This window comes from Marmota flaviventris, chromosome 1, assembly GCF_047511675.1.
Source record: "Marmota flaviventris isolate mMarFla1 chromosome 1, mMarFla1.hap1, whole genome shotgun sequence".
NCBI classification, from domain to species: Eukaryota; Metazoa; Chordata; class Mammalia; order Rodentia; family Sciuridae; genus Marmota; species Marmota flaviventris.
Window position 1 is genome coordinate 169149468 of NC_092498.1, and position 25224 is coordinate 169174691.

At 39.7% G+C, this 25224-nt stretch overlaps 1 protein-coding gene across 2 annotated transcripts in view; it reads left to right on the plus strand.

Annotated features, from left to right (window-relative positions):
* Positions 1–5595: 5595 nt before the first annotated feature.
* The window catches only part of Appl1 (adaptor protein, phosphotyrosine interacting with PH domain and leucine zipper 1), a 50503-nt gene continuing 30874 nt past the window's right edge, over positions 5596–25224 (plus strand). For both annotated transcript variants that reach the window (XM_027921561.2, XM_071618855.1), the window contains exons 1-4: positions 5596–5765; positions 21404–21502; positions 23213–23272; positions 23779–23850. In XM_027921561.2, coding sequence (XP_027777362.1) covers positions 5712–5765; positions 21404–21502; positions 23213–23272; positions 23779–23850 — 285 coding nt within the window. In that variant the 5' untranslated portion in view covers positions 5596–5711. The remainder of the gene's footprint in view (positions 5766–21403; positions 21503–23212; positions 23273–23778; positions 23851–25224) is intronic.

The window sequence follows — 25224 nt, forward strand, 5'->3', positions numbered from 1 at the left end:
CTGTCCACTACTCCTATTTTCCTGTTCTATTTCCATATCACATTTCTAATAATTACTTAAGTTTGTTTTTCTTCTTACCATATCTACTAAACAGTAGCTGTACAAGGACAGGGATTTTTAACATTTTGCTCATTATTTAGTAAATATGGAAGGAAGCAGTCATTTCCTGAGGCAGTCTGAATCCCCAAACTAAATTAATAGTGCCATCTAGTGTTTGTAGATGGATATGCTGTTTAACTCAGATTGCATTAGCCATGAGATAAATACTACTGGTTTAATTAATTGTTAGTTTTTGTTTTTTTTAATTGTCTTCTGTGGTTCTGTAAAAATTAAAATGTTTGCTTTTTTGATACTTGGGATTTAACTATGGGGTGCTTTGCCTCTGAGCTACATCACCAGCCCTTTTTATTTATTTATTTTTTTGAGACAAGGTCTCACTAAGTTGCTGAGTCTGGCTTTGAACTTTTGATTTTCTGCCTCAGCTTCTGGAGTCTCTGAGATTACAGGCATTGGCCACCATACCCTGCCTAAAATGTTTTCAAACATTAAATAGTCATGAGACATTCTGACTTCTCCAATAGCAACCTCTTTACTCTAACTTGTCTGTTTACAGAATTCCTGTGGTGGCAGCAGTATAATAAATGCCATTTATCTTTTAACCTTAAGGCACTTCTACACCTCCTCCCTATACAAACACACAAAACAAAACAACAAAACTCCAAATATGTCAATGTGGTAATAGTCTTTGCTGTTTGGGCAATTGTGTTGGTATACTTTTTTTCTATAATATCAAAATACATCTGGTATGGTTTGAATGTTCCCATCCAAACTTATGTTGAAATTTAAACCCCATGGTACAATATTATGAGAGTAGAAATTCCACCATTTTGGTACAGAGCTATAATCCCAGCAATTTAGAAGGCTGAGGCAGGTGGATCACAAGTTTGCGGCTAGCTTTAGTAACTTTGTGAGACTCTGCTCAAAAAAATTTAAATAAACAAATACTCAAATAGGGTCAGCAATGTAGCTCAGTGGTATAGCAGCCACAGGGTCAATCCTCAGCACCACCGCTTCCCCCACATACACAAAGGAACTACTTACTGCTTTATAAGACAAAGGAGAGAGAGAGACATGAGCTAAGATGTTCTGTCTCACCATGAGTTTTGTGCCACCTTGGAATTTTGCTGGAGAGTTGCTACCAACAAAAAGGACCTCATCAAATGTGGCTACCAATGTTGAATTTCCCAGTTTTCAGAACCATAAGTCAAGTAAACCTTTATTTTTTTATTTTCATTTTTTTACAAATTAGTCTATAGTACTAATTTTTAGCAACAGAAAACAGACTCTAATAGATTATTTGCTTATTTTTAAGTTTTGGGTTTTGCTACACAAAGTCCCTAAATCAAAGTGATAAAACATTAATGTGGGTAATGATAATATTATGTAAAACAGCATCTGGGGGCTGGGACTATAGCTCTGTGGCAGCGTGTTTGCCTAGCATATGTGAAGCACTGGTTCGATCCTCAGCACCAAATAAAAAATAAATTAATAAACAAAGATATTGTGTGTCCCTCTACAACTAAAAAAATATATATTTTTAAAAAAACAGCATCTGAATTCTATAAGATAATAAACATGATCTTATTTAGAAAACATTCCTTTATTTATTTCTTTATTTTTTGGTATAGGGGATTGATCTCAGTCATAGAGTTAAAATCCTGGCTCTTTTTATTTTTTTATTTTGAAAAAGGGTTTAAGTTGCTGAAGCTGGCCTCAAACTTCAATCTTCTTGCCTCCAAAGTTACTGGGATTGCAGGCATATATCACCACATCCAGTTGGTTTTATTCTTTTTACACTCAAGAAAGTAGAAGCTACAGAATTTGCCTTGCAATTGCTAAGGAATAACCAGTTGATTCTTGCTGCCCTATCACCTCTTTTTGCAACCCACTCAAGACTTTTTCTTCTGCTTTCCAATTGCTCAAGGTTTTCCAGTTGCTATCACTAGTCTAATATTTTAAGATAGATGGAATTATTCAAGTTCCAAAATTAAAAATTAATATACCCATTTCTTGAATTTGGTTCATTACAGCTGGATATTAAAAAGAAAACAACTGAATTAGCTGTTAAAGTATGTTCCATTAAAGAGTGATCTATCAAGCAACATTCAGAAGTACTCACATTGTACATTATACTCTTTAAAGGTAGCATGAATTCCCCAGAATTTCAGATTGATGAAATATTTCAGAGGAAATTTTGAGTAGGTGATTTCCAGGCTCTCTACATGATTCTGGAAATTGTGCCATCCTAAGCTGGAATTTAGGATTCTTTTTCTAAACATTTACTTGACCATTTTCTTGGGATGGGGGGGGCAGTGGTAGTGGTGCTGGGGATCCAACCCAAGGCCTTGCACACGTTAAGCAAGTGCTCTACCACTGAGCCTCACCCCTAGCTCTGATTTCTTAAATTCTCTTAAATATAAGGTTTTTTTTTTTGGGGGGGGAAGTGAAATGGGCATTCTCCATCTTTCTTTTTTTTTTTTTTTCGCTTTTTCTTTTTTGGTACCAGGGATGCTTAACTACTGAGCCACATCCCCAGCCTGTATATCCTATTTTGAGACAGGGTCTCGCTAAGTTACCTACAGCCTCGCAAAGTTGCTGAGGTTGGTTATGAACTTGCAATCCTGCTGCCTCCCAGCGGTCTTTCTCCATCTTTGATAAAAATTTCAACATGTAGTTTGAGGACTGCTTGCATCAGACTCATCTGGAGAGATGTCCAGCTCCACCTCTGACTTATTACAAAAGAATTTCCAGGGCTGGAGTTGTGGCTCAGAGGTAGAGCGCTTGCCTAGCATCTTTGATAAAAATTTCAACATGTGGTTTGAGGACTGCTTGCATCAGACTCATCTGGAGAGATGTCCAGCTCCACCTCTGACTTATTACAAAAGAATTTCCAGGGCTGGAGTTGTGGCTCAGAGGTAGAGCGCTTGCCTCACCACTGGGTTTGATTCTCAGCACCACATAAAATAAAATAAAGACATTATATTCGCCTATAACTAAAAAAAAAAAAAAAAAAAAAAAAAAATTTAAAAAAAAGAATTTCCAGCAGAGCTCAGGGAATCTGTCTTTTAACATTTCCCTGCAACCTCCACCATGCCCAGATGATTTCTATATGTGCCTAAGATTAGAGGATCTAGGGGATAATTTTGAAAAGTAAACCATCACTGTCATTTGGGTTGTTGGATTCTTTTCTATTATAGATCATAGACAAGAACTTCAAGAAATATCAAGTAAAAATCTAGTTCTAAGAAGACCAAATAAATTTTAGGAGACTAATAATTAACAAATCTATTTATAAGATTGAATATTCTTTTGTTGTAAATTACATGTGTGCACTGTCTCAATGAATTATATGTGTGAAACATCTCAAAGAATTCTTTGGTGGATGTTGTTTAATCCTGACTTGCCATCCATAAAATTAACCAGCTGCCCAAAGTTTTTACTATGCTACCCACACACCAGTCTCCAGTTACCCCTGAGGCATTCTCTAAACAAGCCTCATTTCCTATATAAAAGGAAATGGGCTTAAAATGAACTGAGTTTGGTCAACTGTACAAAACTTAGGCTGATTAAACTGAAACAGGTTATCAAAGGAGACTGCAAATTCTACAGCTTTAAAGATGCTTTAAAATAGGAAATACAATTTTATTTTTGGATAAGCATGGTATACAGTGGTATAAAGCTAAAGGATTCAAATAGAAGAAGCTTCTTTCTAGGTTTATAATTTTTAAAAATAACTTTATTTATTTTATGTGGTGCTGAGAATCAAACTCAGTGCCGTGCATGTGCTAAACAAGCGCTCTACTACTGAGCCACAATCCCAGTCCTTATATTTATAATTTGACTAAACCAGCTCTCTACCTAATTGAAAGTTAACCTGTTCTTGTTTGTTTTTTAACAAGCTGACCCTGTCAAGAATTCCATGCCCTTCTCTGATAACATAATAGCCTCTTAAGAATACTTTATAGAAACATTGTTTAAATGCCCATAACATACAATGATGGAAACTATTTAATTTGATCACACCACATAATTACTCTTCTTTCATATAAAGTTTTATATATAAAATTACCACTGACCCACAACCCCAGTCCTTATACTTTGTTTTTTAATTGCCTCTTACTCCTGATTATTATCAGATGTCACCACCCTTCTTAAAATCTAAATCACAGTTCAACCAAAGTCACTCACCTTGCAGGTCTTCCTTCTTTGGAGTCAGGGTGCATGGCGCTTTTGTTGGCAGAACAGAAAAGAAATACCAAGAATTAAAAATCCATAACACAACTGGGAGCCCTTAACCTAATTTAAGAATTGACTTGAAATCACCTTTATCAAAAACTAAAGATATCTTCAAAAGAATGACTAGTTGGTAAAAGATCTAAGGGAAGAGTTCTCATTGAAAGACATAACACTAAAGATAATTTGTGAAACTGTAATAAAAATTTACCGGATAAAATTTTAAAACATAATTATGTTTTCTTTCAAGCCATCATGGAAAAATCTTTTAGTTTAAAATATGTAATTCCATATTTGGATTTGAGCCACAGTTTCTGGATTTGTTCTAATATATCTGTAGAACCAGTGATCTTCACTTACCATCTTATACTTTCTGAATGAAAATCGAATAGATTGGTGGTTTTAATGGCTAGATTTTTGGTAAACTCGTTATTTTGACATTTTCTCTCTCTGCTGACGAAAGCTTCTTACAATTCGATAGAGAAATAAATGAGGCAATATAAGTTTGGAGAAGATGGACCAAGAAAGAGGAGGAAAGCCAGCGTTCTACCTACCCCTCAGCTGGTTAAATCTTCATTTTATTTAGGCTTCACTTGACTGTAAAATTAGAGACTGAAGAAGCTGTTTAAAACCTCTTCCAAAAGTTTTGAACAGAAACGCTAGTCAGTTGCCAACACAGTTAACCAAGTGTATCCTGATTTTTAAAAAGATGTTTTCCTTTGTGATGTAAAAAAATATGGAAGTCGGAATTTCAATGGGTCAGGCTTCTAGGCCTCTAGGAACTCAAGAACTGACAACAAAGTCACGTGTTTTAAACAGGGTATACAGATATCCAAGTGTCCAGGAAAATAATTTTGAGCTTACTGCCGACAAATTTACCAGAAAGCCCTGTGAATGACACAACTTCAGATTTCACGGACATCTTGGGGCTGGGCCTGGAAGGTTATAATTTGATGAAACTTAGGCGCCAGCAGTGGGTTTTTTTTTCCAAGGTTCCTTACGAAATAAGATGCAGAAGAAACACTGTCTCAAATTTCCCAAAGCCGTCCTCACAGGAGACTGGTTACCCGCGGTGGGAAGTGGTGTGGAGACGTTCCCCTACCATTTTTATCTACGTAACGCCGCCTCCAATCCCTGGCTGACAGCGCTGCCTCTGCCGCCAGCTATAGCTGAAGCGCCCCGCGCCGCGAAGGAATCTTTCAGCCAGCCCCGCAGTGCTGACGGGCATCGTCACGAGCCAATGGGCGCCCTGGAAGGCGGGACAGGGAGGCCGAGGGGCGGGATTTCCCGCGCGGCCCCTGGGCGCCGGGCTGGAGCTACACGGGCGGTGTCAGCGGCTGCGCCTAGAATAGGGCGGGCAGGCGCGCTAATCTGTGGGCGGCCGCCGCGTCTTCTGCCGCCGCCCTCCCTTCGCCACCATGCCGGGGATCGACAAGCTGCCCATCGAGGAGACGTTGGAGGATAGCCCGCAGGTGAGGCGCGGGCGACGGCCCCGGGCGATGTGGGAAAGCCGGGCGGGCCACCGCAGGCCTGGCGCTGCCGCCTCAAGTGCCCGCCCCGGCCCAGGTGGGCGCCGCCGCCGCCCAGGTGTACCCCCCCCTCCCCGCCCGGCCGCGGAGGCCTTGTGCGCAGCCTGAGGCCGGCATAGGCCCGTGTGGCTGGGCCGAGGGCCCCGGGTGGAGATCGAGCCGCCGCCTCTCGTGGGGCTGGCGGTCACGTACGCGCCCAGTCTCCTGTTTATTTGACGGAAGATGCTGTTTTTACCGCGATGGTGTGAGGTGATAAATCCCCAATCTGGAGAAAATGCAAAGAAGGGGAGAATCCCGGTAGTCTTGTTAATGGATTTTGGAGGCTCGGTATGCTGGGGAAGGAAATGGCTAGTTTTTCTTCTGGAGGTGTGAGAGGCTGTGTGTGGAGAGCCATCGGCGAAGCCAGTTATGGGTGCTCAAGCCTGCTTGCGAACTCCCCGCCTTGTGTGCGGGTGTAGCGGCGGTAACTGGCCGCTGTCACTGAGCTATGCACAGCTTGTGATGGACGGCGCCTTCCAGGACTGCTGCGCCGCTTGCTGCGGACTTGGCCCTGATAAACTCATCAAAATAAAAGCCTTGTGTTCTGTGTTTTGTACTTTGGGGATGATGCTCTAGTGATTGCTTAAGCTTAATATGATTTTGGAAAATGTAATATTTTATATATATAAACACACTCAACAATAAAATCGTCTATATTAAAAATGGTGTTGGAAGCAGTTCTAAGTTGCATGGAGAAACTTCACCGCATGCCTGGCATTTTTACACAATAAGATTTGAGAGGGTGTTGCTGTTCACTTAGAATGAAAAAATTCTGAAATACTGACTTAGAAATAAGATAACACATATGTCTTGTACTTTCAGTTTGCTGTGCCCGCCCTCCCCCCAAGAAAAAGAAACGAAAAGGAGGAAAGGGCTATGGATTTTGTGTCAGTGTCAATTGCCAAGTTGAAATTGGACTCTGATTGTAGAATTGATTTGTTCTTTTTCTTTCTGAAAGTTATCTTCACAGGTCAGTTTATTGCTGGTAATGTACTCCTATCAGCCTATAATGACAAAGAGAAACCCACATTTTGCTTTATCTTGACTGCCAGTGTAGCCTTTTTTTTTGGCGGGGGGCGGGGCGGGGGGAGCGGGGATACCCGGGATTGAACTCTGAGCCACATCCCCAGCCCTATTTTGTATTTTACTTAGAGACAGGGTTTCACTGCCTCTCTTTTGCTGAGGCTATCTTTGAACTCATGACTCTCCTGTCTCAGTCTCAGAGCTGCTGGGATTATAGGCCTAGGCCACTATGCCTGCCTCTGATCAAATTTTTCTTAATTAGTTCCTCAGTATAAAGTTATAAGCTATATTTGTTTCAGATAATTTGCAACAATTTTGTGGGTTGCATGGGTCAGGTGCTCTTTGTCATTTTACTTTTTATTATATAAGACTCAACAAGTTGCCTTTCTTCCTTTACCTGGCCTATATGATTTTTTACAGCCCTTAAAGTCTATAAACAGCTTAGTATGGTTTGCACAGTGCCCTAGCCATGACTAGAGGCAAAGATAATTTTCAACTTTTCACACAATTAGTTTACAATTTGAGAATTAGTTTGTTTTTTTATAAGCATGCTTCATGTTAGTATCAGTTTTATATTGAATTTTAATGAAATAGTCATGTTGATATTCAGTTTCTAGAGGTAATAAATTTGAACAAGGTAATATTTATTTGGGAAAATTACTTGGGAAGCTGGGATTTAGGAAAGTAAGACACTGGGGGTAATTTGTTTTGTTTTTAGTACTGGGGTTTTAACTCATGCCCTACCACTGAGCTATATCCAAACCCTTTTTATTTTTGAGACAGGGTCTCACTGAATTGCCCAGGCTGACCTCAAACTTGCAGTCCTCCTGCCTTAGACTCCTGAATTGCTGGGATTATAGGTTTGTGCCACTGAGCCTAATTCTTTGGGAGAACATTAAGGCAGGATGGATAGCCTTGGATCTGCAACTGAGGAGATGGAGATTGTAGCCTTCACTGCCACTTAGTACCTTCCACTTTAAAGGCAAATTGCTCATTTTTTTCCCAAATTTATTGTACATAATAGTTTTATCCTGTTTTTAAAAATATAGCTTACATGTCTTCATTTTTTCTTTTTTTTTTAATTTTTTATTGTGGGTTGTTAAAAACATTACAAATTTCTTGACATATCATATTCCACACTTTGATTCAAGTGGGTTATGAACTCCCACCTTCACCCCATACCCAGATTGCAGAATCACATCAGTTACACATCCATTGATTTACAAATTGCCATACTAGTGTCTGTTGTGCTCCGCTGCCTTTCCCGTCCTCCACCCTCCCCCCTCCCCACCTCTCCCCTCCCCTCCCCTCCTCTCTCTCTACCTCCTCCACTGTATAACCCTGAGGGTCTCCTTCCATTACCATGCAATTTCCCTTCTCTCTCCCTTTCCCTCCCACCTCTCATCCATGTTAAATGTTAATCTTCTTCTCCTGCTCTTCGTCCCTACTCTGTTCTTAGTTACTCTCCTTATATCAAAGAGGACATTTGGCATTTGTTTTTTAGGGATTGGCTAGCTTCACTTAGCATAATCTGCTCTAATGCCATCCATTTCCCTGTAAATTCTATGATTTTGTCATTTTTTAATGCAGAGTAATACTCCATTGTGTATAAATGCCACATTTTTTTTATCCATTCGTCTATTGAAGGGCATCTAGGTTGGTTCCACAGTCTTGCTATTGTGAACTGTGCTGCTATGAACATCGATGTAGCAGTGTCCCTGTAGCATGCCCTTTTTAGGTCTTTAGGGAATAGACCAAGAAGGGGAGTAGCTGGGTCAAATGGTGGCTCCATTCCCAACTTTCCAAGAAATCTCCATACTGCTTTCCAAATTGGCTGCACCGATCTGCAGTCCCACCAGCAATGTACAAGTGTACCCTTTTCCCCACATCCTCGCCAGCACTTGTTGTTGTTTGACTTCTTAATGGCTGCCAATCTTACTGGAGTGAGATGGTATCTTAGGGTGGTTTTGATTTGCATTTCTCTGACAGCTAGAGATGTTGAGCATTTTTTCATGTACTTGTTGATTGACTGTATGTCCTCCTCTGAGAAGTGTCTGTTCAGGTCCTTGGCCCATTTGTTGATTGGGTTGTTTGTTCTCTTATTGTCTAATTTTTTGAGTTCTTTGTATACTCTGGATATTAGGGCTCTATCTGAAGTGTGAGGAGTAAAGATTTGTTCCCAGGGTGTAGGCTCCCTATTTACCTCTCTTATTGTTTCTTTTGCTGAGAAAAAACTTTTTAGTTTGATTAAGTCCCATTTGTTGATTCTAGTTATTAACTTTTGTGCTATGGGTGTCCTATTGAGGAATTTGGAGCCCAACCCCACCGACTGTAGATCGTAGCCAACTTTTTCTTCTATCAGACGGCGCGTCTCTGATTTGATATCAAGCTCCTTGATCCATTTTGAATTCACTTTTGTGCATGGCGAGAGAAAGGGATTCAGTTTCATTTTGTTGCATATGGATTTCCAGTTTTCCCAGCACCATTTGTTGAAGATGCTATCCTTCCTCCATTGCATGTTTTTAGCCCCTTTATCAAATATAAGAAAGTTGTAGTTTTGTGGATTGGTTTCTGTGTCCTCTATTCTGTACCATTGGTCCACCCGTCTGTTTTGGTACCAGTACCATGTTGTTTTTGTTACTATTGCTCTGTAGTATAGTTTGAAGTCTGGTATCGCTATACCGCCTGATTCACACTTCCTGCTTAGCATTGTTTTTGCTATTCTGGGTCTTTTATTTTTCCATATGAATTTCATGATTGCTTTCTCTATTTCTACAAGAAATGCCGTTGGGATTTTGATTGGCATTGCATTAAACCTATAGAGAACTTTTGGTAATATCGCCATTTTGATGATGTTAGTTCTGCCTATCCATGAACAGGGTATATTTTTCCATCTTCTAAGATCTTCTATTTCTCTCTTTAGGGTTCTGTAGTTTTCATTGTATAAGTCTTTCACCTCTTTTGTTAGGTTGATTCCCAAGTATTTTATTTTTTTTTGAAGATATTTTGAATGGAGTCGTTGTCCTCATTTCCATTTCAGAGGATTTGTCGCTGATATACAGGAATGCCTTTGATTTATGCGTGTTGATTTTATATCCTGCCACTTTGCTGAATTCATTTATTAGCTCTAATAGTTTCTTTGTAGAGCCTTTTGGGTCTGCTAGGTATAGAATCATATCATCTGCAAATAGTGATAATTTAAGTTCTTCTTTTCCTATTTTTATGCCTTTAATTTCTTTCGTCTGTCTAATTGCTCTGGCCAATGTTTCGAGAACTATGTTGAACAGAAGTGGAGAGAGAGGGCATCCCTGTCTTGTTCCAGATTTTAGAGGGAATGCCTTCAGTTTTTCTCCATTCAGAATGATGCTAGCCTGAGGCTTAGCATAGATTGCTTTTACAATATTGAGGTATGTTCCTGTTATCCCTAGGTTTTCTAGAGTTTTGAACATAAAGGGATGCTGTACTTTGTCGAATGCTTTTTCCGCATCTATCGAGATGATCATATGGTTCTTATTTTTAAGTCTATTGATGTGGTGAATAACATTTATTGATTTCCGTATATTGAACCAGCCTTGCATCCCAGGGATGAATCCTACTTGATCATGGTGCACAATTTTTTTGATATGTTTTTGTATCCGATTCGCCAGAATTTTATTGAGGATTTTTGCATCTAGGTTCATTAGAGATATTGGTCTGTAGTTTTCTTTCTTTGAAGTGTCTTTGTCTGGTTTAGGTATCAGGGTGATGTTGGCCTCATAGAATGAATTTGGAAGTTCTCCCTCCTTTTCTATTTCCTGAAGTAGCTTGAAAAGTATTGGTATTAGTTCTTCTTTAAAGGTTTTGTAAAATTCTGCTGTATACCCATCCGGACCTGGGCTTTTCTTAGTTGGTAGTCTTTTTATGGTTTCTTCTATTTCCTCAATTGATATTGGTCTGTTTAGGTTTTCTATATCCTCCTGACTCAATCTGGGCAGATCATATGACTTAAGAAATTTATCTATGCCTTCACTATCTTCTAATTTGTTGGAGTATAAGGATTCAAAATAATTTTTGATTATCTTCTGTATTTCTGAGGTGTCTGTTGTGATATTGCCTTTTTCATCCCGTATGCTAGTAATTTGAGTTCTCTCTCTTCTTCTCTTCGCTAGCATGGCTAAGGGTCTGTCAATTTTGTTTATTTTTTCAAAGAACCAACTTTTAGTTTTGTCAATTTTTTCAATTGTTTCTTTTGTTTCAATTTCATTAATTTCAGCTCTGATTTTAATTATTTCTTGCCTTCTACTTCTTTTGCTGTTGTTTTGCTCTTCTTTTTCAAGGATTTTGAGATGAAGTATGAGATCATTTATTTGTTGGTTTTTTTCTTTTTTTAAGGAATGAACTCCAAGCAATGAATTTTCCTCTTAGAACTGCTTTCAATGTGTCCCATAGATTCCGATATGTTGTGTCTGTGTTTTCATTAATCTCTAAGAATTTTTTAATTTCCTCCTTGATGTCTTCTATAACCCATTGATCATTCAGTAACCTATTGTTCATTCTCCAAGTGATGTATGCTTTTTCCTTCCTTCTTTTATCGTTGATTTTCAGTTTCATTCCATTATGATCAGATAAGATGCATGGTATTATCTCTACTCCTTTATATTGTCTAAGAGTTGCCCTGTGACATAATATATGATCTATTTTAGAGAAGGATCCATGTGCTGCTGAGAAAAAAGTGTAACTGCTTGATGTTGGGTGGTATACTCTATATATGTCAATTAGGTCTAGGTTATTAATAGTGTTATTGAGTTCTATAGTTTCCTTATTCAACTTTTGTTTGGAAGATCTGTCCAGTGGCGAGAGCGGTGTGTTGAAGTCTCCCATGATTATGGTATGGTGGTCTATTAGACTCTTGAACTTGAGAAGAGTTTGTTTGACGAACATAGCTGCACCATTGTTTGGGGCATAAATATTTATGATTGTTATGTCTTGTTGTTGTATGGTTCCCTTAAGCAGTATGTAGTGTCCCTCTTTATCTCTTTTGATTAACTTTGGCTTGAAATCTATTTTATTTGATATGAGTATGGACACTCCTGCTTGTTTCCGAAGTCCATATGAGTGATATGATTTTTCCCAACCTTTCACCTTCAGCCTATGTATGTCTTTTCCTATCAAATGCGTCTCCTGTAGGCAGCATATTGTTGGGTCTTGTTTTGTGATCCATTCTACTAGCCTGTGTCTCTTAATTGGTGAGTTTAAGCCATTAACATTTAGGGTTATTATTGAGATATGGGTTGTTCTTCCAGCCATATTTGTTTATTTCTGTTACTAAACATGGTTTGTTTTCCTCTTTGATTATTTCCCCCCCCCTTTACTGTCCTACCTCCCACTGTTGGTTTTCATTGTTATTTTCCATTTCTTCTTCCTGTAATGCTTTGGCGAAGATGTTTTGAAGAGATGGTTTTCTAGCTGCGAATTCTTTAAACTTTTGTTTATCGTGGAAGGTTTTAATTTCATCCTCCATCCTGAAGCTTCATTTCGCTGGATACACAATTCTTGGTTGGAACCCATTTTCTTTCAGTGTTTGAAATATGTTATTCCAGGATCTTCTAGCTTTCAGAGTCTGTGTTGAAAGATCAGCTGTTATCCTGATTGGCTTACCCCTAATTGTAATCTGCTTCCTTTCTCTTGTAGCTTTTAAAATTCTCTCCTTATTCTGTATGTTGGGCATCTTCATTATAATGTGTCTAGGTGTGGATCTCTTATGATTTTGCACATTCAGCGTCCTGTAGGCTTCTAGGATTTGGGATTCTGTCTCATTCTTCAAGTCTGGGAAGTTTTCTTGTATTATTTCATTGAATAGACTTCTCATTCCTTTGGTTTGGAGCTCTGTACCTTCCTGTATCCCAATGACTCTTAAGTTTGGTCTCTTAATGTTATCCCATATTTCTTGGATGTTCTGCTCATGGTTTCTTAACAGTCTTGCTGAGCTGTCTATGTTCTTTTCAAGTTGAAATACTTTGTCTTCATTGTCTGATGTTCTATCTTCTAAGTGTTCTACTCTGCTGGTAGTATTCTCCATTGAGTTTTTAAGTTGGTTTATTGCTTCCTGCATTTCTAGGATTTCTGTTTGTTTGTTTTTTATAACCTCTATCTCCCTGTATAGTTGATCCTTTGCTTCCTGGATTTGTTTGCGTAATTCGTTGTCGAAGTGATCTTTCATTGTCTGATTTTGCTGTTTAATGTCTTCCTTGATACTCCAGATCATTTGAAGCATGTATATCCTGAATTCTTTATCTGACGTTCCATCTGCTGCAGCTGTTACCTCTTCTAAAGTTGCGTTGACCTGCATTGCTTGTGGTCCTTTCTTTCCTTGTCTTTTCATACTGCTTGCGTATCTTTCCTCCAGGTGCGGGTGGCGGCTCTGCTCTCTCCTTATTCCAATTGGGGTTTCGTGGCTACCATGCCGGCAGGTCACTGGGCCTGTTCTGGGAGCTGGCGGCGGCTCTGTTCTGCTCCTGCTCCGATTGGGGTGACGAGTGTACCACGCCGGCAGGCCACCGGGCCTGATCCGCAGGTCGGTTGCAGGTTTGCCTACCCTGCAGGCGCGGGAGGCGGCTCTACTCTGCCCCTACTCCAAATGGGGTGACGTGTCTGTCGTACCGGCAGGCCACTGGGCCTGTCCCGCTGGTCGGTCGCAGATCTGCCCACCTTTCGGGCACGGGTGGAGGCTCTGCTCTGCCTCTACTCCAATTGGGGTGTCGTGACTACCCCGCCTGCAGGACGCTGGGCCTGTTCCTGGCACGGGCGGCGACTCTGCTCTGCCACTACTCCAATTAGGGTGGTGTTTGTACCACGCCGGCAGGCTCCTGGGCCTGATCTGCCGGTCTGTTGTAGGTCTGCCTACCTTGGAGGCGCGGGCGGCGGATCTGCCCTGCCCCTCCTACCACGCCTGCGGACCCCTGGGCCTGATCTGCAGGTTGATCACTAGTCTGCTCACCCTGCGGGCACGGGTGGCGGTTCCGCTCCGCCCCCACTCCAATTGGGGTCACGTGACCACCACACCGGCAGGGCCTGATCCGGGCGTGGCAGAAGGATCTGCTCTGCCCCTACTCCAGTTGGGGTGACGTGTGTACCACACTGGCAGGCCACTGGGCCTGACCCGCCAGGCTGTCACAGGTCTGTTTACCTTGCCAGCGCGAACGGCGGCTCTGCCCTGCCCCTCCTACCACGCCCATGTACCACTGGGTCGCGGGTCTGCCCACCTTGCGGGTGCGGGTGGCGGCTCCGCTCCGCCCCCTCTCCAATTGGGGTCACGCGGTCACCACGCTGGCGAGCCGCTGGGCCTGCTCTGGGCGCTGGCGGCGGCCCGGCTCCTCCCCTCTGGCTCGACGACAAATTGAGGAGACTCGGGTGACTGTGCCTCACCCCCCCTACCGGGAGACCAACTGCTTATGTCACCGCTGGTATTGATGAAGTTCTCTCCTCCGCCGCTTTCTGCTGACATCAGATCTCTGCCATGTTGGTATCCTATGCGAATGGCAGCATTTTGTTCCCCTTACCAGGCAACCAAAGCAACGGGTGAGTCCTGACCGGCCCTCAGCAGGACCCGGACCGAGAAGCAGTTTCCGCGGGCTCCTAGCCCCGGGCCAGGGAAGTTCCGGGAGCCGGAACTCGGCCGCTCCGTGCTCTGTGTAAGCTCCTATAAGTGTAAGCTCCAAGAAGCAGTCCCCGCGGGCTCAGTTCCGGGAGCCGGAATTCGGCTGCTTAGTGCTTGGTGTATGCTCTGATAGGCGCAGGGTCCAAGAAGCAGCCTCCGCAGGCTCCGCAGCCCTGGGCCAGGGCGGTTCCGGGACGGTTCCGGGAGCCGGAACTCGGCTGCTCCGTGCTCTGTGTAAGCTCCTATAAGTGTAAGCTCCAAGAAGCAGTCCCCGCGGGCTCAGTTCCGGGAGCCGGAATTCGGCTGCTTAGTGCTTGGTGTATGCTCTGATAGGTGCAGGGTCCAAGAAGCAGCCTCCGCAGGCTCTGCAGCTCTGGGCCAGGGCGGTTCCGGGACGGTTCCGGGAGCCGGAACTCGGCCGCCCCGCGCTCGGTGTTCGCTCCGATAGGATCAGGTTCTAAGAAGCACCCAGGCGCTGAACCTTAGCAATCTGTCTGCAAGCCGCAGGCGAATTGCAGCCTGAAATTACCTGATCTATGGCTGAATGAGCTGCGGTCAGTCGAAAACAGGGGTGGTGACGTCAGTTTACTAACATGGTGGCTGCTGGCCTCCTCTGTGGTCTGACCGGTGTGGAGAACCGAGATGGACCGCTTCCTTCCCCCGTCTCGAACCCAGAATTCAGCCCTGAGTACGGTGCTTGCGCGGCTGGCAGAAACTGCAGCGCTGTAACCCTGCGTCTCTATCCCAGCGCGCTCTGCAGACTTTAGCTGCGGGGCGATTTGCTGAATAAGCAGTGTTACCCTCCGTGCGACAAACCTCTCGCGTTTGAGTCCCCGTAGCCGATCCTCGTGCGATGGAAATCCTTCCTCCAGGTTCCGGAGCACCCCACTATTGCTGGAAATTCCTAACAAAATATCCTTTAGCCGTCCTGACTTGTCATACTCCCACACAGTGAAGCAGCACACGGGGACAATGCACTCCCCTCGCCGCCATCTTCCTCATTTTTTCTTAATGAAAAGAATTTGAAAGGCGGCATGATTCCTTTAATTTTTTTAAAATATTTTTTTAGTTGTCGATGGACCTTTATTTTATTTGCTTATTTATATGTGGTGCTGAGAATCAAATGCAGTGCCTCACATGTATAAGGCAACCGCTCTACTGCTGAGCTACAACTCCAGCTCCCCCCGGCCACTTTTTTTTTTGAGACGAGGTCTTACTCACTATATTGGCCAGGATAGCTGGAGAGATTCTTTTACCTCTTGAGTAGTTGTCACTACAGGCTTGTGCCACTGTGCTCAGTTTTCCTCAAATTCTTCTATAAATAGGGCTGAGCAGGGCATGGTGGCCCACATCTGTAATCCCAGCAACTCAGGAGGCTGAGGCAGGAGGATCACAAGTTCAAGGCCAGCCTCAGCAACTTAATAAGGCCCTAAGCAACTCAGACCTTGCCTCACTGAAAAATAAAAAGGGCTGGGCACCGTAACTCCACCAACTTCGGAGGCTGAGACCTAAGAATTGCAAGTTCAAAGCCAGCCTCAGTAAATTAGTGAGGCCCAAGCAATTTAGACCCTGTCTCAAAATTAAAAAAATAAAAATGAAAGGGCTGGAGATGTGACTCAGTGGTTAAGCACCCCTGGGTTTAATTTCCAGTACCAAATAAATAAATAAAATGAACCAGGCTGAGAATGTTGCTGGGTGGTAAAGCACCTCTGGGTTCAGTCTCCAGTACCCACCCCCCCAAAAATAGGGACTGAAATTAATGCTTTTAGGCATAAATTTTTGTTCTTATTTTGGACTATGTAAGCCTAAGGAATAATAGAGAATATGAAACTTTTGAAGTTCCTAATACAAATTTTTTATTAGATTAATTGATCCTTATCAAAAGTGACCTGTTGTTGCTATGTGAAAAAATTAGAGCTTGGGAGTCATGAAAGGCCATCAGGGATTATAGTTATCTTTTCCTTAATTTTAAATTTTAAGATAGTCTCACTAACTTGCTGAGGCTGAGTTGGAACTTAATCCTCCAGCCTCATTCTCCCTAGTTGCTGGGATTACAGGTATGTACCATTGCATCCCAGCCCTTTTCATTTAATTTTGAGACAGGGTCTTGGTAAATTGCCCATTCTGGTCTTGGAACTTGTGATCCTCCTCCCTCAGCCTCCTGAGTTGCTGGGATTACAGGCTTGCACCACTATACCTGGCTTCCCTCTTTAAATTTTGATTTATAGAACTGGGCATGGTGGCCCACAACTATAATTCCAGCAGCTCAGGAGGTTGAGTCAGGAGAATCACAAATTGGAGGCTAGCCTTAGCAAATTAGTGAGACCCTATCTCTAAATAAATAAATAAATGGACTAAAGAAGAAAAAGTAGCTCAGTGGTAAAGTGAGCCCCGGGTTCAATTTTCAGTATATTCTTCAAAAAAAAAAAAATATATATATATATGTATTTTAAATTTAATAGTAATTGTATTAAAATAGGAGGAATTTGCAAAGTCCAGATTTACTAAATGTAAACATCTTTAGAATTATTTTGCCCAAACCATACCATTCTGCAAAAGTTATCTGTAGAAGCACAAAATCTTAAGCCTACAATAGATGGTTTGTCTGTATTTATATATTATTCCGAAAATCAGAATCAAAATAAAACTTTTTAATTACTAACATCCTTTAAAAATAATTGATTTTATGTATATATATCTTAATGATTCATGTATAATACAATATTGAAAACCACCCTGTTCACAAATGTAGGCTTCCTTCTTTTCATAACATGAAGTACTCCTGATTATGGAGTGTGCTCCCCCACATTTTGACATCTCAGATTGTAATTCCCCTTAGAGATGTTTATTTATTTATTTATTTAATGAAACAAGATCTCATAATGTTGCCCAGGCTATCTTCAAACTCATAAGCTGAAGTGATCCATCTGCTTTAGCCACCCAAGTAGCTGGAACTATAGGCATGTGTGATCATGGCCTGCCTTGAGTCTGTGGTATTTTAACAATTGCTATTAGCCAGGTGGCAGCTCCACTCTCCCATGTATGCAAATGTACATTTTGGTTGTTGCTCCTAGTGGCAATTGTGGCCAAGTGCAGTCTTTGCATTCAGCCAACAAATTGATTTGAGGAAAGAATGTCAGTCCTGGTTGTTTGAAAATCGTACTTTTCTACATGGTAGAAACAAGCCTTATCACCAAAACTTAACTGAACAAGCATCTATCTCTTATAAGAAATTTTTAGGAACTGGGTGTGGTGGTACATGTCTGTTAAACCCAGTGATCTTGGAGACTGAGAAAGCAGGATTGCAAATTCAAGGACTTAAATCCCCAATACAAAAAAAAAAAAAAAAAAAAAAAAAAAAAAAGTTAGGGACTAAACTGAAGCACTTCTAAGAAATACTTGTCATCCCATGGTACTGAGAAAAGTATGAGAAAACATCGATATTTAGGGCTTGAATTGGAAAATGATTTATTGGACTTTATGAGTTGATTGAACTGAGTATAAAAGTTTTAGGAATATATTAAATTTATGCTGCTTATATATTTTTTAGATGTTTACATGAGAGCATATATGATAACATTCTGTCTGAAGGTTTGTTTCCATAAATATAAAGGCAAAATATCAAAACATAAAAAAGCCTAGCTGGAGCAAGCCTGTAATCCCAGAGACTCAGGAGGCTGAGGCAGGAGGATCCTGAGTTCAAAGCCAGCCTCAGCAATTTAGTGAGGCCCTAAACAACTCAGTGAGACACTGTCTCTAAATAAAATACAAAAAGGGCTGGGGATATGGTTCAGTGGTTAAGCGCCCCTGAGTTCAATCCCTAGTACCAAAAAATAAAAATAGAAAAGAACTAGGTCAGTGGTAGATACCTCTGGATTCAGTCCACAGTACCAAAAGGGGGGTGGGGTACTGGCCTATCAAGATTTCCTAATGCTTTTTGTGTGTGTGTGTGTGTGTGTGTGTGTGTGTGTGTGTGTATGTTTTGCTGGGGATTAAGCCCAAGGTCTTGTGCATGTGAGGTTATCCTACCAATTGAGGATTATTGGTTATTAGGTTATCCTATCATCTGAGCTATATTCCCAGCCCTGATGCTTTCTTTTATACAGACATATTTAAAAAAAAAATTTTTTTGTGGGGGTGCTAGGCATTAACCGTGGAATTTGCACATGCTAGGCATGTATTCTGTCACTGACCTCCATCCCCAGTCCATCTTTTTTACATCTTAAGATAGCACTGATGGGAATGGGAGTAAAGCTAGAGCACTAGAGTGAAAATGATTATGTCAAATTCAGCTGGTGGTGTGTGCTTGTATTCTCAGCTACTTGGAGACTGAGGCAGGAGGACTGCTTGAGCTGAGACCAGTCTGAGCAATTTAGACCATGTCTCCGAAATTAAAAAATCAAAACTAAACTAAAAACAGCTTCTATCAAATTCAAATCTCAAAGGCCTGGGGAAGTAGGGGACTGATAATATGGACTGCTTCAACCAGCATAATAATCTTGTGTTCCCCCAACCCTCCACCACTTTATACTGTATTGACTTAGCTTTGACTTCTGGACGAAAGGAATAAGAAGCTAGGGAATAAAATATAAGGTAATTTTTTTAGATTTTTAAGCTTAAGTTATCTCCGTACTTATTAGTATTCTAATTTTTCCATTGCCTTTGGGAAAAAAATGGTGATCATCATTTGCCTTTGATAAACTGAGTTTCCTTTTCTTTGATTTTTTTTTTTCCCCCCAGTACTGGGGATTGAACCCAGGGCACTCTACTGCTGAGCCATATCCTACATTTCCAGTCTCTTTTATTTTGTTTTGATACAGGGTCTTGCTAAATTGCCCAGACTGGCCTTGAACTTGGTGATCCTCCTGCCTCTACCTCTCAAGTAGCTGGGATTACAAGCCTGTTCCACCATTTACTATCTTTGATAATTTTATTGACATTATTACTTACTTACAAGTGTTCCCCCTTATAATAAATATCATTTTAAGTTTCTCATTGTAGAAAAAAGAATGCCAAACAATATAGAAACATATAAAGAGGAAACCAAAATCCTTCATTCAGAAAAACCTAGTTACTATTTTGTAGACTGTACTGTGGTATTATTTTAGATTAGGACAGAGGGAGATTTGGTACTAAGAAGAGACCATTGAAGAAAGGAAATAATCATATTAGGTTATCCTATAATAAAGCATTTAAATATTTATACATGGAATACTGTTAAATTAGTGTGTGTGTGTGTGTGTGTGTGTGTGTGTTGCACTCGCAAGCCGCAGTTGAAACCCAGAGAGACATGCTAGGCAGATGCTTTACTAGAAAGCTAAACCCTCAGGCCCCTAAGTTTTGAATGTTTGTGTTGATTTGTTTTTAGTTTAAGTACCGAATTAAAAATTTTTTAAAATTTGTTTTAATTACTTATACATGACAGTAAAATGCATTTATGCACTTTGATGTGTCGTACATAGATGCGATATAATTTCTAATTTTTCTGAGTGTACATGTTGCAGAATCATATTGGTCATGTGTGTGTGTGTGTGTATATATATATATATATTTTTTTTTTTTCACAGTAATACTGTCTGTTTTATTCTGCTATCTTTCCTCTCCCTGTAACCCCTCCTCTCCCCTCCCATTACTTTCTTCTACCTAATCTAAGGTAATGCTATTCTTCCCTAGTGCCTCCCTCCTTATTGTGAATTAGCATCAGCATATTAGAGAAAACATTCAGCCTTTGCTTTTGTGGGATTGGCTTACTTCACCAGCTCCAACCATTTACTGGCAAATGCTATAATTTCACTTTTCTTTAAAGCTGAGTAATATTCCATTGAGTATACATATCACATTTTCTTTCCATTCATCTATTGAGGGACACCTAGGTTGGTTCCATAGTCTAGCTATCATGAATTGAGCTGCTATAAACATTGTTGTGGCCGTATCACTATAGTATGCTGATTTTAAGTCCTTTGGGTATAAACCAAGGAATGTGATAGCTGGGTCAAATGGTAGTTCCATTCCCAATTTTCTGAGGAATCTCCATATTGTTTTCCATAGTAGTTGCACCAATTTGCAGTTCCACCAGCAATGTATGAGTGTACCTTTTTCCCCACATCATTGCCAACATTTATTGTTGCCTGTATGCTTGATGATTGCCATTCTGACAGGAGATGAAATCTTAGAGTAGTTTTGATTTGAATTTCTCTAATTGCTAAAGATGTTGAACACTTTTTCATATATTTGTTGATCAATTGTATTTCTTATTCTGTGAAGTGTCTGTCTAGTTCCTTAGCCCTTTTATTGATTGGGTTATTTGTTTTGTTGGTGTTTTTTTAGTTCTTTATATATCCTAGAGATTAATGCTTTATCGGAGGTGCATGTGGTAAAGATTTTCTCCCAATCTGAATGCTCTCTCCTCACATTATTAATTATTTCCTTTGCTGAGAAGCTTTTTAATTGGAAGCCATCCCATATATTGATTCTTGATTTTACTTCTTGCATTTTAGGAGCCTACTACACTACCTTTGTTCTCTCATCTACCATCTTAAGTGCAGAATTTTAAATTTTAATCTGTAGTGTTTCTTCTTAATACAATTACAGAAATTCTAACCAATAAAATTACACCTTTGTTGTTCCTCCTAAAGTTTTTGTAACATATTTGGGAAAAGATTGTGATGTAGTTGGAAAATACCTCATTTTTAATGAAGTGAAACAGAGGAAAAAAAAACCCTGACTTCTTAGCATTACTGTAAAAAGAGAAAATAGATTAAAACTCATAATTACTGGAGCTCTGTTATCTTACTATTTTTGCTTCTTTTAGAAAAAAAAAAGTTTTCCCATCTTACCTATATACCAATTAACATAGCTTTTTAATTTATTTTCTTTTATACAGACAAGGTCTTTACTAGGCGTTTTTGAAGAAGATGCTACAGCTATTTCCAACTATATGAACCAATTGTATCAAGCTATGCATCGTATTTATGATGCACAGGTAAAAAGCTAAGGTCTAATACAATGCTGTTTAAAAATTAATCTTTGAGCCCCATAAGGACAGAGAATAGTGTCTGTTTTGTTTATTGGTGCCTAGCCTTGTCCTGAAATACTAGTAATAAATATTTGTTGAAAGGATGAAAGAACATTAAATATATTGTATACCAGAGTTTACTTTCTGTTACTAGTGCATAGTTTGTAGCACCACAAAAGTAACAAGATTGAAACATCAGTCCCTTCTCCCCAAACACAGTAAGAAGAGCTTTCTTGTTAAAAATCACTAATAGTGTTGGGCACAGTGGCACATGCCTATATCCCCGTGTCTTGGGAGGCCGAGGCCGGAGGATTGCAAGTTCAAAGCCAGCCTCAGCAATTTAGTGTGGTTCTAAGAAACTTGGTGAGATCCTGTCTCTCTCTCTCAAAAAAAAAAAAAAAAAAAAAAAAAAAAGTAGGGGCTGGGGTTGTGTCTCAGTAGTTAAGTACCCCTGGGTTCAATCCCTAGTAAAAAAAATATCAGTAAGTAGCTGAGTCCTGTAGTTCACACCTCTAATCCCAAGGTCAGCCTCAGCAATTTATTGAGACCTTGTCTCAAAAAATAAAAAGTGCTGGGGATGTAGCTCAATGGTAGTTTTCCTGGGTTCAATCCCCATTACTGAAAGAAAATAAAAATCACTAATAGTAGTCTTCATTTAAGATTTGACTGAAGAGGGCTGGGGTTGTGGCTCAGTGATTAAGTACCTGCTGGGTTCAATCCCTGATACCAAAACAAAACAAAAAACCCTTTCATATGACTGTGTTGCTGTGTTATGACTAAGTCAGCCACATTTTTTTAAAAATATTTTTTAATTGTCAATGGACCTTTTATTTATTTATTTATTTATTTATTTATTTATTTATTTATATGTGGTGCTGAGAATCAAACCCAGTGCCTCACACATGTCAGGCAAGTGCTCTACCACTACTCCAGCCCCTAAGTCAACCACATTTTGCTTTTTTTTTTTTTTGGCGGAGGGGGGGTACCAGGGATTAAATCCAGGGTCAGTTAACCACTGACCACTGAGTCACATCCCAGCCCATCTATTTTTTATTTTGATACAGGGTGACAGGATCTCTCTAAGTTGCTTAGAACCTTGCTAAGTTGCTGAGACTATCTTTGAACTTGTGATCCTCCTGCCTCAACCTCCCAAGCCACTGGGATTATTGGTATATAATAGCATGCCCAATAGTCAACAACCATATTTTGGTTGTATGTTATTAAATGCTTATAGTCTGGCATCAGCATCTAGAGAGAATGATAACCAGTCATCTATGTAGAATCTAAAGATTTTGCTAAGGCTTTGTACAGTTGCTTTTTAGCTTTTAAAATATTTAACACTAAAAAAACAAAATTGAAAAAATGCACCTATGTATCAATGGTTTCATATTGTATATGATGTTTTTAAAATTAATTTAAAATAAAGAATATAGCATGTAGATTTTTTTACAAAAAAAATATTTAATGCTTAGTTTTATTATCAAAGAAAAGCAGCAGCAGCAGCAGCAGCACATACTTAGAACATTGCTGAATTCCTTGCTGAATTCTCTTTTATGGTTGAGTTTCTTTTTGAAATGCTTTAGTGGTAGTAATAAAGGTGGCCTATGTATCTTTGATTAAAACTTTTTTCTTGATAAGTAATATTTTGCTAATTTGAATACTAATCTTTTTCCATAGAATGAATTAAGTGCAGCAACACACCTGACTTCGAAACTTTTAAAAGAATATGAAAAACAGGTATCGTATATCAGATATTTAAGAGCATGATTTAAAATATACCATAATATTGTATTTGTACAGATAAGGACTTCCTCATCAAGAATCTATAAGCTTTCCTGATTTCACAGAATATGCCATTGAGATTTCAGTATAGCCCTTATGTTGAGATAATTATAATGATTTAATGCTAGGTACCGAGGTTATCTAGTTTACCTTTCATTTATTTATTTTTTTACAAATGAAGAAACAATCTTGCTCAAGATTATAGGGATTTTGGAGGAACTGGAGCTAAATGCCAAATCACTGAATTCCTAGCATAGTATGTGTTCACTGGGTACTTAGTGGACATTTAAATTAATGTTTCTTAATTATGAAAATTACTGTATTAAAATGACATTTCTGGAGCTTATTTGAAATTTAGAAATTTTCTGAAGTTACTTGAAAATTTAAATTCTGATGCTATCAGTTACAAGAGTCATATAGTATTGAACCTTTATTTCATCTCTTGTTTAACTTTTTTTTAGCGTTTTCCATTGGGGGGTGATGATGAAGTTATGAGCTCTACTTTACAACAGTTTTCAAAAGTTATAGATGAGGTAAGTATTTATTTTGCTTGAATAAGTTATTTTATAATTAAGTTACTCAAGTTATTCGGTTTTTATTGGGAACTTTTATCATTATGATTATATGAGTAAAGCTTTGTTATAAAACTTAAAGAAGTACCTTATTTCCACATCCTGGTTGCTATCTTATAAAAATAATATTTTCTTTATCTAATTAAAATAAATTGTTTTTGAGGAACAAGCCAATAGATGGGCTTTCTCTCTTCCCAGTCCATGTATTATTTGTTTTTTTTCATTGTTATTTGATGTAGGCATCGAGAGAAGAGTGAAGCTGTGAGCTATAGCTAAGCCCTTTGTGGCTTCTATTTTGTCATTAAGCAACATTTTACTGTTCAGTCCTTATTAATCCTTCTATCCCAAACAGCTGAAATTGACTATTGGTTTCTCAAACCAGTCATCTTTAACCAATCGTATAACAAAACAAAACAGACCTAGAAGGTAGGAAGAAGAAAGGTAGTGAGAGCTGTATGGAGAGTTCAATAATTGTTCTCTAGTATTGCATGAAAATACTTTGTGTGTATATATATGTGTGTATACACACACACACACACACACACACATATGCACACACATTTTTGCCATACTGGGGAATAAACCTGGGGCCTTGTATATGCTAGGAAGAGCTTTTAACCACTGAGATATACCTTCAGCACCAATTTAAAAAATATTTTAATAATTCTTTATGGCAGAATATTATCCTAGGAGAGTAGTGTAAAGAAATAATATTTATAGGAAATGGAATGTTTTTCATTTAAAAAAATATGGTAAAATACTATAGAATTTGTCACTTGTGACATTTAATGCATTCAAAATGTTATGCAGCCATCACAACTGTCTAGTTCCAGAACATTTTCATCATCCCAAAGGAACTGTCTACCTATTAAGCCGTCACTTTTCCCTTCCTATTCTTCCCAGTCCCTGGTAACCACTTAATCTGCTTTCTGTCTCTTTGGATTTGCCTGTTTTGAGTCAGGTGTGGTAGTGCACACCTGTAATCCCAGTGACTTGAGAGGCTGAGGCAGGAGGATCACAAGTTCAAGGCCAGGCTCAGCAATGTAGTGAGACCCTATGCAATTTACCTAAACTCTGTCTTAAAAAATAACAAGGACTGGGCATGTGGCTAGTTATTGAATGCCCTTGGATTCAATCCCTGGTACCAAAAAAAAGAAAAAGAAAACAAAAGCAAATATGTATTTGCCTGTTTTGAATATTTCATATAGTAGGACCCATATAATTTGTGGACTTTTTTGTCTATCTTCTTTCATGTGTGAAAGGTATATTCATGTTGTAATGTGTCAACATTTCATTTCTTTTTTTGGCTGAATAAAATTTCATTGTATGGGTATT